The sequence below is a fragment of the Castor canadensis genome, chromosome 13 (genome assembly GCF_047511655.1).
Source record: "Castor canadensis chromosome 13, mCasCan1.hap1v2, whole genome shotgun sequence".
NCBI lineage: Eukaryota > Metazoa > Chordata > Mammalia > Rodentia > Castoridae > Castor > Castor canadensis.
Window position 1 is genome coordinate 13,214,371 of NC_133398.1, and position 20,211 is coordinate 13,234,581.

General features: G+C 37.4%; 1 protein-coding gene and 1 pseudogene across 2 annotated transcripts in view; one reads left to right on the forward strand and one right to left on the reverse strand.

The window, feature by feature from the left end:
* The window catches only part of Mrrf (mitochondrial ribosome recycling factor), a 63,763-nt gene that overhangs the window by 38,547 nt on the left and 5,005 nt on the right, over positions 1–20,211 (reverse strand). For both annotated transcript variants that reach the window (XM_020173114.2, XM_074051074.1), the window contains 3 exons: positions 19,689–19,888; positions 10,410–10,565; positions 6,043–6,161 (listed from right to left, as the gene is read on the reverse strand). In XM_020173114.2, coding sequence (XP_020028703.1) covers positions 6,043–6,161; positions 10,410–10,565; positions 19,689–19,872 — 459 coding nt within the window. In that variant the 5' untranslated portion in view covers positions 19,873–19,888. The remainder of the gene's footprint in view (positions 1–6,042; positions 6,162–10,409; positions 10,566–19,688; positions 19,889–20,211) is intronic.
* On the forward strand, positions 17,885–18,002 carry LOC141415836 (5S ribosomal RNA; annotated as a pseudogene).

A 20,211-nucleotide genomic window follows, 5' to 3' on the forward strand; every position in this document is an offset into this window, starting at 1 on the left:
ATCTAAGTGTGGCCAATATTTAAAACAGTAAATTCTTAAAATGTACCTCTAATGGCAGATTATCACCTTTTGAAGGGATCTCTATCATAACCAAGTGTAGACTGTTTGCTGTGTATACAGGGACCAACAGGGTAAAATGAAACTCCTAAGCATAGACATGGTCTTCCCTGAGAGCCCAAGGAAGATGGAGTGAAGACTCAACCCATCATACTTCCAATTACTGGCAGAGTTAAGAAGAGTCTGAATGGAGATTTGGTCTAATGATGTTACTTTGTCTATATTTTTTACAGATCCCCAAGCTCAACATATTTAGTGATTATGACAGAAGGAAGTTGATATTTTTTAATAACTAAAAAAAAAAAAAAACCTGGAATTAGGTTTACTGTATAAAGGATATGGCCAAGGTAAATAAAAGTTAACAGGACAAAGAAATTAATTTTCCTCTGTAAGAGAACAGCCACCATCCTTAATAAAATTAAACACTGATTTATAAAATTAACCACTAAGGAAGCATCTCCACTTTGAAGGGGTAGCCTGAGCTCAGATTTCCCAATCCTCCTCTGTAGCTGCTCACCACATGACTGGTAGTCTACTGCTGTAACATCCCACCGCTACCAACCTGTCCTTTTCAGTCTGGCCTAAGTAGCTCCACACGACCTTCCCCTGTAGGTATAAGAGCATTCACTACCAACACCAAGCTGGGCAGAAACTGTGTTTCAATATTTACATCTTCCCAGTACAAAGCATAATGCCAGATACATGGTAAGTGCTCAATAAAGGCTTGTTTGCTGAATTATCTGGTTTAAATCTATTAGAAAAACTCATTTCCTTACTTTACTTCACGGATGCAATCCCTCAGAACATTATTTTATACTTTACCTTTTTCATATGCAGAAAAATGTTAATCAATTGAGGCTTCATTTTGCAAAGAAGCCTAGCGGAAGTAGTTATTCTAACATTCTACATATATATATTGGTTTGACATGGTAGGATGTAGAACCTCAGGAAATGAGAGTCATTTCCCCAATATAATGTCTGAACTTGTAGGTCAAACCTTAATATAGAATTTCCATCACTTATCTTTATCCTTTATCTCCTCACTGAAGAAGGATGCTTACCAGTATCCCAAGGCAAATTGGTTGCTTTCAAATGGCAACACTGACCAACTGGATATAGCTGCTGGAGTACAAGTGTTGAGAAAGATCACTGACTCCACCTGCAGTCAGGCAAGGAAGAGTTCAGTGATCAATTTAGCAATGTTTGCCATTGCCATTGCTATTTTCTTTTTTGGGGTGGGGAACGGGGCCTGGGGTTTGAACTCAAGGCTTTGTGTTTGCAAAGCAGGCACTCTACCACTTGAGCCACACCATTCATCCTGCTACTGGTATTTTTAAACTAATCTATGCTAAAGGACAAAAATTTACAAAACTTCTGTAGAGAGGTAAACAAGTCCTTGATAATTTGGAGTCAAGTCAGCTTTGTTAGTGCCTCATCAATTACTGCCATTCTATTTTTCTCTATATCCTAATGAATCCTTAGAAGGCAATGGCTACGAAAACAGATCTAGTTTATCTTAATCATCAATGAATTCTCAAAAATGTATTGAATTAAGAAATGAATAGTAAAAGGAGTACAGGCTTTCATGTCAAACAGAGCTATGTTCTCTTGTAACATGGAGGAGGACCAGAAGAGAAACAGACAGGCTGTGTTCTGATAATGAGGCAGGGGAAGGGATGGCAGAACAAAGAGATAAAACTTAAAGAATTGAAACATGAAAGTCACATAGCACTGGAGGAATAAAATAGCCAATGAAGTCACATGCAGCCATATGTGGGTTACACTTTGCTTTTTGCTTCTGTAACCTGCTTGCAAGGGTATATAAGGTAAGACCTCTTTGTTCTTAGGGCTCAGCCTTTGGACATGAGTCCACTGAATCTGTGCCAGCACAATAAAACATTGCTTCCTGCTAAACTGCCTCAGTGTCCTGTATCTCAGCTTGAGATTCCTGCAACACTCTTCTTAGCTTTTCCAAAGAGTGTGAACCTAGAGGAGCTATTTTACTTCTAAGCCTGTTTCCTCATCTATAAAGTGGAATGGTAACACTAATTTTACTGTTGATCATGTGAAACAAAATATGAGCAAGTACTGGGAGCACAACAGACAATACATGATAGCTCTTTTCCCTCCATAAGAACAACAATGGAGCCTGCAGAATTTTTTTCTTATATTTGCCTTGTCTTGTTCAAATGATGCTGTGGTTTTATTCCCTTCTTTTCTTTCTCATCATTAACACTAGCTTCAGGCAAGTTTATGGAAGGCAGCAACTGTGTGGATCATTTATCAAGCAGGACACATGTTAAACAAATGCAACACAGTTTTCTGTCTTCAATGCATTCAAAAAGATTATGCATGTAAATCTGTATCATGTCACTGCAGCATAACACAGAAATACTCAGGTTTGGAAAGAAAGCCAACTACATGTGAAACAGAAAGGAATTGTATAAACACTGAGAGGATTAGCTCAGCATTTTGAAGCTACAAACCTGGGTACTCTATGGACAGCTTATAAACTGGAGGAAAGAAATGTTTAGTTAGAGCTATGTGTTTAATATATACACCAGATGAGATCAAAAAATTCAAAAGACAATGTAACTTACACTTCCTTACTCTGTCCCTGTAAATGAACCTCTCTGAGATGCATGTTAAGCTTTTATCAAAACCCAGGGAACTTCAAGTTGGAAAAATGGCAAAGATGCTTTGGTCAAAAGATGAGGATATACTTCAACTTCCTAAGAAAAAATTAAACTGTTAATACCTCCTCCTGCCCCATAAGATTGCTCTGGTGGCCAATCAGGTGCTTCTTCTGTGAATACCATTTGCTATTTAATAACAGAAGTGGCTGGTACTGAAAAGCAATCTGCCTGATGAGGTCTTCAAGCTGTGTAATTAGGAGGCTATTCCCTAAATTGGCCCGAAGTGCCTATGGGATTAGAGAAGCAAGGCAGAGAGGCCTCCGTGGTTCAGAGGGGGCCAGTAAAGGAAAGAGTTGACAGTTTCCCTTTTTATCCATCTCTCTGCTCCCCAATAATACCATAAATGACTGCCTCCCTTCCATCAACCTAAGGATAAGAATTCACCCATTTAAGGAAAATTTACAGAGTGCTTCCATGTGCCAGGCACTGTGTCTGATGCTGGACACAAAGAACAAGTTAGATATGAGAACATTAGATACTTGGAATAGCTGGTGTGTGGTTGTAAGGAGACCGCCACTGAGAAAAAAACACAAATGCTCAGGATGCACTGAGTTCGGTACTCTAAAATTACTCAAATTTACCTATACAGTAGGTCTGAACATCCAAAACTTGGAACAGCATGGAGTGGGCTACATTACTGTCACAAAAACATTACAGCTGTACACATTAACAGTGCTCACCAGAAACCAGATCATATTTCAGGCTCCTCACCTCAAATACTGAAGACGCCTGATTCGGTTTTCATATAATGTGCCCAACTTCCACTAAAGACATGCTGCCTTTCAACAATCTAAACTTTTTATTTTACTACTTAAATTAAACATGTTAGATGCTCTTTTTGGCTTCAGAAAATTGCCATAACTTTTACCTTATTTGGGGGAAACCATTTGCTTTTGGAAGGCATACAGGGAAACACTCAGTAGATCACACATGATTTAAACATAACTAATGATAATGTGGAACTAACTGAGCTGTGTTAACACATGCAGGATTTTAAATTTTTTGTTTTTGAAATTTGTTTTTATTTGTAAAAGAATTTTTTGACCATGCTTGACCAAACTGCATGTAATAAGTCCACAAATAAGGTAGGCTTACTGTAGTACATTAATAGCTTACAGCCAGGCACCACTGGTTCACTCGTGTAATCCTAGCTGCCTGGGAAGCTGAGATCAGGAGGAACACAGTTTGAGGCCAGTTGGGGCAAAAAGTTTGTGAGACCCCATTTCAACAAGTGCTGGGCGCAGGGGTGCACACCCGTCATCCCAAGCTTCACAGGAGGTTGAGATTGGGAGGACTGCAATTCCAGTCAGGAGGAGGGAGAAGTTTGTGAGCTTTATAATTTCAATGGATTAAAGCTGGATGTGGTGATGTGCACCTGTCATCCCAGTGATGGTGGGAAGTGTAAAACAGGAGGATTGCATTCCAGGCCGACCTGGGCAAAAAGCAAGACCCTATCTCCAAAATAACCAGAGCAAAAGAGGGCTGGAAGTGTGGCTGAAAGGGTAAAGCACCTGCCTTACAAGCACGAATGCCTGATTCAAACTCTAGCACTGCCCAAAAAGCTCACAATCTGGTGAAAGTGAGATAGGGGAGCAATTAAGATCTGATAGATTAGGGAAGGCTTCCACAAGAAAATTATATTTATGTTGTGATCCCAAATATAGTAGCAATTAGCCAGCCAGAAGTGTTCCAAGCAATAGGAAGAGCATATGCAAATGCCCAAAAGATGTCATGGGCTTAGTATGTTTGAAGAACTGGACAACCAGTATAGGGAGAGCAGTGTGAAGGAAGATAGTGCCACAAAACTGGAAAGACTGGAAACAGGCAAAGGCCAGATCACATAAATCCTTCTAGGCCACAGTAAAGATTATGTAGTTTAATTTCTTATAGATTACTTGAAGCCACTGATAGACTTAAACCATAGAAATGATTCAATCCAATAAATCAATATGCACTTTTTTTTTTTTTTTTTTTTTTTGGTGTTACCATGGTTTGAACTCATGACTTCACATTTGTAAAGCAGGTGCTCTACTGTTTGAGTCATACCTCCATTCCATTTTTCTCTGGTTGATTTGGATATGGGGGTCTCTCAGACTATTTGCCTGGGCTGGCCTTAAACCTCAATCCTCCCAATCTAAGTCTCCCAAGTAGCTAGGATTACAGCTATGAGCCCCCATTGCCTAGTTCTAATATATACTTTTAAAAGTTCACTGTGGTTACAGTATGAAGAATGGAATGTGGCTGTGATAAATAATAGCAACCCTACAAATGTGCCTGGCACACTAGCTACAAGAGTCCTCCAATTTGAAACAGTTTGTTCATAGCAAGGGCTTTCCCCTTTTTCCATCGCTGATGTAGTTTGTCATATCTAGCATATGTTCAAACTTTGATCTTTTTCTTTGGGGTAGAACTATTGAGAGAGATAATCAGAACAGGAAGATTTCTTACTTTCATGTTAGCATATGAAGAAACAGAGGCCCAGACAGTGAAACAATTTACCCAAAGTCAAACAGCAGGATGGAGGTAGAGATGGAACCAGATTTCAAGCCCTCCAGTACTCTTAATCTAGGCCAATTTCTAGTGGACCAATAAGGACAGGCTCAATTATCTTTCCTAACTAGATTTAACATCATATAGTCTAAAGGTTGCAATGATTTAAGGCAACCCATCCTCCAATCTTGGAAACTCTGTGCAATATTTGCAATGCTCAGTTTAATTTGAAAAGGAATGTGAATTCCTAGAGGGTCTACTCCAAATACTAATGCAAAGGTCACAAACTGGTGGCACTAAGGCCATATCTGTTTCATGTGTCTCTCCAGTTTTAAAAAGAGAAGTGAATTAGTCATCAATATTTAACAAAGATCATTAGCTTCTTCTAGAAATAAAAACCACAGTATCTGGTAACACTGATTACCAGGCCCACATTTCTGCCTGGCAATGATCAGCAAAAGCTGGGCAGAGATGCCCCACTCAGACAAGGCATAGACGCTCCAGGTTACCAGGGCCCCCAACATCAGCCAAACACCAATCATTGCATTGCCATATTGTTTTTCTTAGATGGGGTCATGTTAGAATTCAAATTATTACCTAGCCTCTACAGCATTAGAGTTTTAACAGAATAGGAATTTAGAAACATGAAGAGAGCTTTCCTTATTCTTAAGTTCCCTTTAGTTTAGTCTTCTCTCTTGTTTTATCCCAAGATATAAGGAAACTTCCTCCTGACCTGACCCAGCCTCCTCCATTCCAAAAGAGACTGTGGAGAGGGTCCCTTTCTTCAAAGCCATCTTACCTCGGGGAAACTGGCCATATTCACCAAAATCAGTTGTGGTGACTTCATGGAGATCTGGCCAATCTGATTTAAAGCAAGTTTACCATCAGCAGTTACCACAGTAATATGATCAAGGGATCCTAAAAGAAAAATTATAAGGTTTTAGAATTACAAAGGACCTTAGAAGCCCCACATCCTAAGTCCCTACCTAATTCAAATTTAACAAACATTCAAGGATCCCTTATCAATGTGACAAGACTGTTCAAGGGGCTTTGTAGAGACAGCAGTGTCATGTGACATGTGATGGAGAGAACCTGAATCCTTGACAGAACTAGGTTGGAATTCCTTACTAGCAACTAGGGTGAGCAACCATTCTCATTTCCCTGGACTTGAGGGGTTTCCTGTGACAAAGGCCTTTTAGAGCTGAAGCTATAAAGAACTGATGACCCTTTCAGCAACTCTGCCATTACTAATAATGAGACCTCTGTGGATGGAGTTACTTACCTTCTCTGTGCTTTGGTTTCCAACTTAGTTAAAAAATTACCTTACAGAACTAAAGTAAGGACTATAGCTAAATATAACTAACCATGTATGTAACCCATATCTGAAAAGTTGTCTCTTAGTATCCCTTTTGATTTTTAGAATCACCCTGTAAACACTGTATTACTACCTCCACTTTACAGATGAAAAAAATGAGACTTGAGAAGGATAAACAGACAAAAATCATAGAAATAACAAAAGGAAAATCAAGAGCCAAGACCCAAACTCAGGTGTGCTTAATTCCAATTTCAATCAAGGTTCTTTCCCTTATATGAGAAGATCTCAAATCTGGCTGTGGGGTTGGTGAAATGCCTCAAGTGGTAGAACACCTGCCTAGCAAGCATGAGGCCCTGAGTGCAAACTCTGCAAAAGCCTGCTAAAAAAAAAATCTGGCCATGCATCAGAATCAAGAGGACGATTTTAAATTTAGATTCTTGAACCCCACCTCAGAGACCATGCTCTGTAGAGGCTTTGAAAACCTGTTATTTTGAGGGACCTAGTAATTTTTTGTTTTTAATTCACTACATGATTTTGACCCACAGCCAGGTGTAGAACCACTCACTTATTATCACCCTTGATTCTGTGCTGGGATGCCCTTTAAAAACAAGCCCATTCAAAATAGTTCCTGCCTGGTAGTGAGGGGGGTAGGGGGGTAGAGGAAGGGGGCGGGGGTAAGGGAGGAGAAATGACCCAAACATTGTATGCACATATGAATAAAAGAAAAAAAAAGCCCATTAGCAAAAAAAGTAAGGGAGGGAGGGAAGGAAGGAGGGAAGGAGGGAGGGAAGGAAGGAAGAAAAGAAGGGAGGGAAAAGAAGATGAAAGAAAAGGTCAGGAGTGGTGGTGCACATCTATAATCCAAGCACAAGGAGAGACTGAAACAGGAAGATCAAAATTCTAGGCTGGCTATAGCCCAGATGAGACCCCATCTCAAACAAAACAAAGCAACATAAAATAAAACATCTATTTACAATTCATTTGTTATCCTGGATCTGATCATTTTCCATATCTGAATTCTGGAAAACTGAGCAAATTTTTCAGAAACCAAAGAAGGTAACGATTAAAGTCATAGCTACATATGGGACGTTATTCAAACTCCCTGGTTTACCATGCAAATAAAACTAGCAGAAAACCCTTACCAGTCTCAGTAGCAACCACTCATGAAGGGCTCATTATGAGACACAAGGGGGATGGGGGCCTTTAAAACAAATCAGAGTTGTTTTGGCAATATGTTGTTAGAATAATGCAATCATGCTATGACCCAACGATCTGATTTGAGGTACTCAAACAGATTCAATATCATCACAAACAGAAGGTTGCTGACTCACTAGTTTCAAACTGGAAAAGCCCAGAAGGTATAATGATAAAAGTCATCATGCTTCTAAAGACCAAAGACCTAAGTTCAAAAACCAACTTTGCCACTTCCAGATTGGCAGATTCCTCTAATCTTATAGGCCCCTGTTTCCTGATCTCTAAATGGGAAATAAAATTGTATTTATAGGGAGGATTAAATCAAAAAGTATATGAAAAATACTTATAACTGTCCCAATAGTGCTTACTATAAATACTTCTTAACATTTTTCTGTATTTTAACAAACTAATGTACTCTATAATACATTCTTTTGCCTCAGGACTTTTGCATATGATTTTCCTTCTACTGAGAATACCCTTCTCTGCTCTGACAACTCTTATTCACTTTTAAATACTCAGCTATAGTAGCATCAATATCAGAAATCTTCTCTGATCCTCTTAGCTGGAATACAGACCTCTCTTATGAGCCCCCAAGCATCCTATGCACACTTCAACAATGATGATAGCCTAAATTAATGGAACACTTCCTATGAGCAACATATCATGCTGAATGCCTTTTATAATTAATTTCCTTTCATTATTATAATTGCCCTATGAGATATTTATATCACTTTCACCATTTTACGGATGAGTAACTTGCTCCAGGTCACAACATCTCTTAATAATGAAACCTGAATTCAAACCCAGGCCCAACCATCTGCATAGCCATGTTTACTTGTCTGCTCTTTTGTATTAGATTCTAGGCCCTGAAAGGTGGGACTCTCTCTATATTCATAGCACATATTAAAATAACCAGCACAGCATAAGTACTCGATAATGTTATGGTGAATAAATGAATGGATGGATGGAAGGATGGACAGATGAAAGGGAAAGAAGACAAGAAGGAACAAACAAACCTGTTCCTCAGACAACTGCTGAAACATGTCAACTATCTTGGAGATAGAAATTTAGACAGATGGAAGTGTAAGAGGAAAAGTGCCTACTGACTCAGGTAGTAAGGAAAGGTGATATGGAAGAATCTAACAATAAGAAAAAAAGACTGGCTAAATTAAGCCTGTTTCATCCAGTTTCTTTAAGACCCCAAGTTCTACAAAAAACATTACCCAAACATAACCCAAAGAAAAAGAAGCAAAGAGGAAATACCAAGGAGAGGCCTTTTGAAAATGGATCTTAATTCAGCCTTCCTGATTTGCCATAAGATCCTTTGCCATAAAAGTCCCAACAAGGGCATTATAGTATGCAATTGTGGTAGTTCCCGTTCCCTAAATCCATATCGACATAATGCATCAAATCCTTTTCCCTCAATCTGTCCCTAGTGAGAATCTCCCTCAGCCTCATTCCTGCCCCCCATTTTCTCAGAGGTTAACATTTAACAAATTACACTCCCAACCTCTTTCCAGGCCCATCATCTTTTTAAGTTCAACAAGAGTGGAGTTTGCTGGCTAATTTTAAGTATCACATTTCTCCCTAAGCTCCTCTCAAACTGCTCTCTGGTTTCGACTGCAGAATGTTAACAGGCCAGAAAGCACAGGGGAGACAGAGTACTTTATCAGTTTCATACCTACAATAATAAGCAAGCTTAAAATAAACAGCTGGGCGAGATTGAATGGCATGCTGTACTGTCAGCAAAGGCAAAAATGCCCCAGTCTAAAGGCTGACAAATGACAAGAATGGCCTTCTAGTTTCACATTGTATCTCATCTCTGAACTCTGAATGTTTCTGATAGTGTTTACAATGAAGCTGTGTAGTTTTCACTCGGCTTTCTTAAAAACTAGTTCATGAAATAGTTTCTATTTTCCTTACAAAGTTCCCCAATCAAGACATGAATGGAAGCAGCCGAAGCTCCCACAGATATCTTCAGAGGGGGTCCCAGGCTTAACTATAGGATGATGACAATTTGCAAAAGGCCAATTTAACAGCAATTGGATTTTTCCTGCCTGCTTGCACCATTAGCTGACAACTCACTTCTTCATCACATCTGCAAACAGTTCTCCTAGACAGTTCTGACATTTCCCACTTAGGAAAGCCACTTTCAGGAAGCTATTACCCAAACGGAATCTTCCTGGTCAAGCTCGGGGTACAGAAAGATCTCAGGTGGGCAGGTTTGCAGTCATTTGATTCCCAGTAAAGGATAAGAACTGCCAAATAGGATGAACTGGAAAAAGCAGACCAAAGAACCTAAATTCCTAGATGTATTTATAGTATTTGCAATAAAATCTCCTATTTTTTGAGAGTATAATACTATGAGAATGATAACCATGGTTGTTTTTGTTCATTCCCTGTGCCCAGTTCATTATGCACTAACACAAACACTTACTGAATGAGTAAGTATAGTGTTAACCATGTGCCAAGCACTGCGCTAGAAGCATTATACTTCAATTATTTTAATTCACCCCAAATCAATGAGGTAGAAATCAAACAAGGCAACTGAGGACCTCAAAAGTAATTGCCCATGGTCACCAGTTAGTGCCAAAGCTGGAAATAAGACTGCCAAAAGCCATGCTCTTTCCACTATACACTACAGGTCAGTCACTAACCTGGTGAGGTCCTTATGTTGAGAGTCTTATTGAAATTCTCCTTGAGTGCTTCCATCACAGACTTCATTTCTTCATCCACCTCTTCCAAGTTGATTATATCTTCAACCAAAGCTATATTAATATTCACTCTGGTTTGGGAATGTCCCTTCCCTTTGGCTAGAAAGTCAACATTCAGTGAATAAAAAACACAACAGCGAAACAGTCAATAAGCATTGTTAACAAGAGCCTACTGTGTGCAGGGCAAAAATTTAAGTGCTAGAAATAATATTATAAAACACACCCTCTTTCCTATAAAAGAAATTGTATTCATTGGGTATCAGCTAGATACTCAGCATTGTGCTAAACACTTTCTCAGACATTAGTGAAGGCACAGGTTTTATGATTAGATATTCCAGGTTAAAATTCTGGTTTTAATGCATATTAAGTTGGGCCAAGTTACTCTCTCTTTCTGAGTATCAGGTTTCCAACCTGTGAAAGAGGAATAATACAATCTATATTGTGATTAAGTCAGTCAAACAACTAAAGAGTATTATACACGTGGCAGAGAATCCATAAGTGAATTAATACCTTATATTTCAGTGAAATGAACACAAGATGAAAGGTAAAGTGACTTGTATAATGTCACAGGTCAGGAAATGGTAATATCAAGACTTAGTCCCAGATCTCCCTAAATTTAAACCCATGAACTTCCCATTACACCATATCCATAAAATTTAATTGGAGAGGAAAACATTAATTTATTTAAAAAATAAATACTAACACAAGGCTATGTCCAATATTGGATGGCTGATAAATGCAAAAACAGTAGTTTAGAGACATTAAACACCACCTATGATAATAACCATGGCAAAGAATAAAATCTGAGTTTATGTCTAAACCATCATAGTGATTTTTCTGATACATTCTATAACATGTATGTGATATAAATATTCTTGCATTTCTTTATGAGGATAGGAAAGGGGAAAAATAAAATATTTAAGTAATATCTTTTTGCAATGAATATTTTATTATTTATTCATTAAACACCCAGCAAAAACACTGATTCACTTAAAAATTTTATTTAATATCTACAGTGAGCCCAATCCTGTGCAAGTTGTATAGCAAATCCTAATTTGCAATGCAATTTCAGGTATACTCTTCTATTTAATATTCAAGACAGCTCTCTAAGGTGAGAAAAACAGAGATTATTATTGTGCCCAGGGTACAGATGAGAAATCTAAGGTACAAGTCATTTAACTAACCAGTAAGCAGAAAAGTATTTTTTTAAAACTTTTATTTATCTGCTGTTGTCACCAGCATGCTCAGAACCCTATTGCTCTTGAGTTAGTAAACTAACGGGTTAGAATCTTTCAGAACTGATGAAAGATGCCAACTTTAGATTCAGAAACATGAATTACAAATAAGATAATAAAAGTAAGTCTGTATTTAGACATCTTGCAAATGAAGAAAACCAAGGACATAGATATCTTGAAAAAATGTCAGAGAAAAAGAATCAAAGGGCTCAAAATTTAGACTACTTTCCAAGAGCAACAGAAGCCAGAAACAATGAGAATATATCTTCAACTTTAGACTTTTTAAACGAAGTACACATGTCAAAAATTTAAAGATATGCCCATCAATATTAGAATTATGATAAATAGTGGTACTTAGGAATGAAATACCACACATCACAAGAAAAAATAGTCTACAACTACAGAGAATTTAAAGAACACTCACAATGTTGAGAAAGAGGCCAGACACAAAATACAGACTGCAAAGTTAAAAAAAAAGTCAAATATGCCAGGTACCACTGACTCACACCAGTAAGCCTAGATACTCAAGAAGCAGAGATCAGAAGGATTGCAGTTTGAAGCCAGCCCCAGCAAACAGTTCATGAGACCCTATCTTGAAAATACCCATCACAAAAAAGGGGTTGGTAGAGTGGAGTGGATCAAGTGGCAGAACATCTGCCTAGCAAGTGTGAGGCCCTGAGTTCAAACCCTAATATCACCAAAAAAAAAAAAAAGCCATATACAAGAATGTACATGCAACAGTACAAAAACAGACAAAACTAACCATGCCATACAAGTCAGAATAATAATTACTGCAAGAAGTAGAGGTAATACTTACTAGATATGAAGTGATACTTACTAGATGTGAATGTCTGGTGTGCTAACAGGATGCTATTATTTTGGTTTTTGCTGTGCTGAGTATCGAACCTATGGCCTTATACCTGCTAGGCAAGCATTCTTCCACTGAGCTACATCCCTAGCCTCTGGATTTTTTAAGACAAGATTTCACTATGTAGCTCAGGCTGGTTTGAACTCACTATATAGCCCACACTACCCTCAAACTCACAATCCTTCTGCCTCAACCTCCATAATGCTGGGATTACAGGCATATACCACCATACCTGGCATATGATCTGCTTTTTATTTGCGTGTTGGTTACACAAGTGATTTCAGTTTGTGAAAATTATCAAGCTCCATCATTATGATGGCTACACTTTCCCATATTGCTTTTTTTATTCCTACAAAAAGGTTTAAAAAAAGATTAAGGGTAACTACCCAAAGAAAAATACTTATCTTCCAAATCAGCAGAGATGAAAAAGGGGAATAAAGAAATTCAATTAATTTAATGGAAAGGAAGACAAAGCAAAGAAAACCACAGAAATGAGAAAGTGCAAAATAAAATGATAAAAATGTAAATATTCAGCAAATACAATAAACATAAATGGACCAAAATGACAAGTTAAAAGTTAGAGTTAGATTTTAACTTAGTCATATATGATATCCAAGAGGTTTTACAGATAACATTAGACCACAGAAAGGCTTAATGGACAGAAATGGAAAAATTATAACCAAATCCAGGCCTGGTGGTGCACACCAGTAATCCCAACACTCAGGAGGCTGAAGAGGAAAGATTGCAAATTCAAGGACAGTTCTGGGCTACATAGCAAGACACTGTCTCAAAAAAATTATAATCCTAGCAAATATTAACCGAAGAAAGGCTGGTATTATTATATTAATATCAAACAAAAAATATTTTAAGATAATTAGAAATAATGAGAGCCACTTCAAAATGATAATAGAAACAATTCACCAGGAAGATATATAACAATTCTGAGCCTAAATATAACCAGTAAGATTGACTCAAAATGAACAGAACTAGGAGAAGAAACTGTTGACTCTACAGTCACACTAGGAGACTTTAATAGATCTTGCTTTTTTCTTTTTTGTTTTTTTTTCATGGATGTACTGGGGTAAAAACTCAGGCCCTTGCATTTGGTAGGCAGATGCCCTACTGCTTAAGCTGTCCCTCCAGCCCAATATTGTTTTCTTGATAACTAATAAATTGAACAAACAAAAAAGTAAATAGAATTGAGAACACAATTAGTCCAACCTGATCTAATGAACATATATAGAAACATGCACCCAAAAACAATAGAATACACATCATCCTCAAACATGCTTGGACCTTTATATGAAATACCCAGGGCTTATCCCATGAAACAAATCTCACCAAATATCAAAAATCTTGGAGTGGAGGTGTGGCTCAAGCAGTAGAGTGCCTGCTTTGCAAGCGCAAAGCGCTGCATTCAAACCCTTGTCCCACCAAAAAACAAACAAAACCTATAAGGAATGTGATAAGGCCAATTATAGATAACTATCATAACATGTCAATATTTAAGAACAAATTAGTCTTGAGCTTTTGTGCTGGGTGCCAATGGCTCACACCTGTAATCCTAACTACTCAAGAGCAGAGACCAGGAGGACTGCAGTTTTAAGCCAGCCCGGGCAAATAGTTCGTGAGACCCTATCTCAAAAATACCCATCAGAAAAAAGAACTGTTGGAGTGGCTTGAGGTGTAGGCCTTCTATTCAAGCCCCAGTACACACAAAAAAAAAATCTCTATCATATGTTCTCTGACCACAGGAGGATTAAGCTTACCACCAAATAACCATATGTCTGAGAATTTTTAAACATTTCTCAATAATAAATACTCATGGACTAAAAAGAAATAAATAAAAAATTTAAATATCTCTAATAAACAATCATGGGCTAAAGAGAAATGCATAATAAAAATTTTAAGTATTTAGAAATGACCATAATAAAAATATTAACAAAAACTTGTAGGAAGTATTCAGTTATATTTAAATAGAAATTTACAGTCTTAAGTTCTTATAAGAAAAAGAACAAAATATTATTCACAATAGTCAAGACATGGAAAACAAGTGGACTGTCTGTCAAGGAACCAAATGGATAAAGAAGCTGTTGATGTATTTATACAACAGAATATGAGGCAGCCTTTAAAAAACAGGAGATTGTCCCAGGTGCTAGTGGCTCATGCCAGTAATCCTAGCCACTCGGGAGAAGCCCAGGCAAATAGTTCATGAGACCTGCATCTCCAAAATAACCAGAGTAAAAGGGCTAGAGGTGTGGCTCCAATTGGTAGAAAGCCTACTTTGTAAGTCTGAAGCCCTGAGTTCAGACCCAGGTACCACAGAAAAACAACAACAAAAACAGGACATTGTGCCTTTTGCCATAACATGCATGAACCTAGATGACAGTATGCTAAGTAAAATGAACCAGACACAGAAGTACTGCATGATCTCACCTAAATGTGGAATCTTAAAAAATATATCACTGAATACACACAGACATAATAAAACAGGGAGAGGAAATGGAGAAACCAAAGAATACCAAGAACAGATACACAGTCCTAACATCTAATACACATCACGAAACCTTTAGTAAATAATATTGTTTTGTATTCGGGATTTTTGCTGAAGAAGACTAGGTCCTCTTGCCACAAGTAATCTGAACAAGTACATAAAGTGATGAACATGTTCATTTGGTTGGTTATAAGTAATTATCTCACTACATGCACAAGAAAACATCATGTTGTACACCGTAACTACATACAATGAAAGTTTAAAAAAGGAACAAAGCCCAAAAAATTAATGAACTTTTGGCTCAAGGGCTAGTAAAAGAACAGAAATCAACAAAATAAAAGAGAACCACAAAACTGCTTTTTTAAAAGGCAATTTTATAAAATTGACAAGCTTCTGACAAGAACAACTGTGGAAAAAAAGAATAAATAATGTTAAGAAAGAAAAGAGGAACATAGTTATCAAAGCAGCAGAAATTTTAATAATCTTAACAGACTGTTACGGACTTTAGGTCAACAAGTTTGAAAACTTAGAAAAAATGAATTTCCTAAAAACATGAAACTTATTAAAACTAAGACAAGAAGAAAGAAAAAATCTAAGTAGTCTCATAATCTTAAAGAAAGTGAGGTTGGGGGTGTGGCTCAAGTGGTATAGCACTTCCCTACCATGCATGAGGCTCTGGGTTCAAGCTCCAATACTGCATTAAATTAAAAAAAACAGAGAAAGAAATTAAATGTATGATTTAAAGTCTACCATACACATATACATACCATATCCAGATGATTTTACAGGCAAGTTCTACCAAATAGGTAAGGCACTCATAGTTGATTTTACAGACCACCCCATTATGAGAAAGACAGATGGACACCCCAACTCACATCATGAAGCTAATATAGCCTTGATACAAAAATCAGAGAATGACAATAACAGAAAGGTATGCCCATCAATATTACAAAGTTACATTAAGGCTAATCCCACATATAAATATAGACTCAAAAATCCCAAATACAAAACAACATTATTAACTAAAGGTTTCGTGATGTATATTAGATGTTGGCACTACATATCCTAAGTATAGGCACAATAAATTTAGTAATCTGCCAGGCACTGGTGGCTCACACCTGCAATTCAAGCTACTCAGGAGGCAGAGATAAGGAGGATCGCAGCTCAAAGCCAGCCTGGACAAATAGTTTGAGAGCCCCTATCTCGAAAAAACCCATGACAAAAAAAGGGTTTGTGGAGTGACTCAAGGTGTAGGCCCTGTGTTCAAACCCCAGTACCACAAAAATAAATAAATCTAATAATCCATATACAGATTATGTATCAAGCAAGATGTATATAAATATCAAGAACAAGCAGAAATCATACCAAAAATGCAAAAGTGGTTCAACATCAGAGAAGTTACTAATGTTGCATTACTACATTAATAAAAGAGAGGGAGGGATGGGGACGTAGCTGAGTGGTAGAGTATTTGCCTAATATGTGCAGGGCCATAAACTTAATCCCTAGCACCGGAAAAAAAAAAAAGGTTTGGGGGGGTGGAGTGAGGGGAAACTATCTCAATAAATATGACAATGGCATTTGATTAAAATTTAATTTAAAACTAGAAAGTTTTTCACTAAAAAACTTTTAGCAAAATAAAGATATCTCCTTAAAAGACACTATCAAAAACAGGCCCAAAGCTGTGACTCAAGTAGGAGAGCACCTGCAAGTAAGAGGTCCTGAATTCAAATAATTCTTGATATTAACGTGTAAGAAATATTTACTTTAAAGTCAGGAATAAAACAAAGATGGCTACTAATACCAATCACATTTATTCAAATTACACAGGAGTCCCTAGCCAATTCATTGGAGAGGAAGGGACAAACAGGAGACGAAGGGAAGGAAGGGAACATATGTGTATACATATGCAGCAAAACACTTGTGCAGAATGTTCATAAGAGTATCATTTGTTTTAACTCAAAACAAGCAGCAACCCAAATATCCATCAACTGTAGTTATGGGTACATAAATTGTGGTATGTGCATGCAGTAGAAAACTGTAAACAAATAATGGGCCAAGGGTAGCCTACATAATCCCAGCTACTCGGGAAACAGAGATAAGAGAATCTCAGCTGAAGGCCAATTTGGAAAAAAAGTTAGGGAAACTCTATCTCAAAAAACAAGCCAAGCATGGTAGTACATGTCTGTAATTCCGGCTACTTGAAAAGCAGAGATGGGAAGATCTTAGTTCAAGGCTAGCCCAAGGCAAAAAGCACAAGACTATCACAAAAAATAACTAAAGCAAAAAAGGGCTGGGACATGGCTCAAGTGATAGAGCACCTACCTAGCAAGACCCTGAGTTCAAACCCCAGCACTACTGAAAAAAAAAAAAAAACTTATCAACTCTCTGCGTCACTTACAATTTAGGTATGTACCTTCCTGTGAAGTATTATAACTAAAAATAAGTTTTCAATGCATCACATGTAAAAGTAACAACAATGATATGATACCACAGAAATAAATCTGATCAATGAACTGTGCAAATCTTTCTGGAAAAAGTTGACAATGATTATAAATTTCATATAGAAGAACAAAAAGGCAAGAAGAAAATGAAAAAGTATATGTCTAACAGGGGGTGGGATATTTATACCACTAGATTCATGACTTTATGACAATGTTTCAGGCAGTCAGTAATTTAGTGCAGACAGAAAGTAGTTTGACAAAAACAGACCTCAGAAACAAAACTGTACATATAAAGAAACTTAACAGAGGGGCCATTACACACCTAGATGGGCTACAAGTAAAGATGAAACAACTCAGGATCCATATAGAAAAGAAGCTTAGTCTACAGCCATACCACCCTGAACACGCACGATCTCGTCTGATCTCGGAAGCTAAGCAGGGTCAGGCCTGGTTAGTATTGGATGGGAGACCACCTGGGAATACTGGGTGCTATAGGCTTTAAAAAAAGAAAGAAAAAAAGCTTAAAATTATAATTCTTAACATACCATTTTCAGGTATAAATTATCTTGGGACAGGAAGGACTTCTTGAAAAAAGACACCAAAAGCACAAATGATAAAGGAAAGAACTAAAAATTATAACTACATTAAAACTTATTTTTAAGAAAGATACCATAAAACAGTAAAAAAGCAAAGATACTTACAATCATCAATGGATTTGTATCCCTAATGCAAAAAGACTCCAATAAATCTAAAAGAGAAAGCTAAACAACCAACTTTTTAAGGAGGCAATCAAAGAAGACAGAAGAACTGAACAGCCCAGAGAATATGAAAAGATGCTGCTCACAGGCTGCAGTTAATGTCAGTGTTTAGAAGATTGCAATGCTACAGGCTTCAGGAAACCCAGATTTCCAGCTCTTTCACTAATTAGATAAGATCATGGGCAAAGTTTTTTCCAATATGTACCTCAGTTTCCTTATTTCAAAATGGTAATATCCAGATTCACTAGGTAAGCAGAAGCGTTTCTTCACTAGAAAATTATAATTTCTTCAATGCATAAATGACAAGGATTGAATTAGCAAATATACGGAAACATTAAAAAACAGATGTAACATACAGATCAAATGTTATTATCACTCTTAACAGAATATAAGTCTTCTAAGAATTAAAGGTCTTTAAACAACTTATTAATTTTCCTATTAACAAAAAGGTGAAGGTATCCATGAAACCAAAGGGAAGCCAGTGGGAAAATAGTGAGCAGGGTATTTCTAGCACCATCCTTGAGAGCAGACTATCTGATACAACACTGAAAATTGTCACTCATTCATTCATCTAACAAAACTTATGAATACATCATATTATGTGTCAGATCCTAAGAGGTGCTAAATAACAAAGGAAGAGAGTTGATCTTCATGGGTCCAACATGGAAAGCAATACAATACAAGCATGGAAAACAAACAATGATTTTAAGACTGATTAATTAATTAATTACTGCTGTTCTAAGTGTGTCAGAGGTAAAATAACAGTCTACACAAGTACATGTAACAGGGGACCTGACCTAGCCTAAGAGGTCAGGGAAGGCTTGCCTAAGGAAGTTAACATTTAAACAGGGACCTGCGGTACATCAAAATCTCATTCTTAGATGACACAAGCCATTAAGATCATCCATCTAAATCCATGGCTCTAATACCCCCTTTACCCAAAAACCTTCTGGTTTTAATTATATTTCCACCATGCATCTTTCTAAAGAGAGAATATGCTGATGCCCAACACGAGCATTCTGGTGTGCTTGACACTTACACCTTTAATTCTAAATCTAAAAGACTAAATTAGGCATTTTCTGAGCCACCAAAAAAAATAAAATAAAATAAGGCAACATGGTAATAAGAAAACAGGACCTGAGGGCTGGTAGAGTAACTCAAGTGGTAGAGCACCTGCCTAGCAAGGTGAGGTCCTGAGTTCAAACCCAAGTACTGCCCCCACACCCCAAAAAAAAGAAAGAAAAGAAAACAGGCCCTGTGTCTGTCATTGTGACCTTTTAAGCTATGCAACTGAACTGTCTGAGACATCATTTCCTCAGACAAACAAGGAAAGAAATTCAGTATATCTCTGTGATCCCCACCAGTTATGACAATTCAAGGGCTAAGTACAAAGGGTAAGAAGGAGAAGGCCAATCAATGTCTCTACCTTTGGCTTTCTTAGTTGCAAAATGGCGAATTGGTACAACTGGAAAGACCACGTATTGCCTATGGTCGTGTTGTCTTCCACTCACTGTCTTCATTGTAATTTCTGAAACAGGTCTGGTCAAGGATGCAAAGTAACTGCAAAAGGCAGGGTGGATCAAGCGGAAGCATTTTAATCCCAAAGCCATGACTGAAGACGATCCACTAAAAAGAATAAAGACAAAAAGGAGATCTAAGTAAAAGAGACCTCACTGTAATTTCAGAAAATAATTCTTACCAATTATCAATTCATATAAACTGAACTATGTATTACAATTTACTTTTTTAGTTGTGCAGGGGGGCTTTCAGTGTGATGTTTACATATGCACTTATAATGTATCCTGATTAGATTCACACTCTCCATCATCCTTACTCCCCCTTCCTTCCTAGAACAATTTCAACAGGTTTCATTGTTCTATAGTCATATACATACACAAAGTACATCAACCACATTCTCCCTCTTTCACCTTCTGTTTACCCTCCCCCCT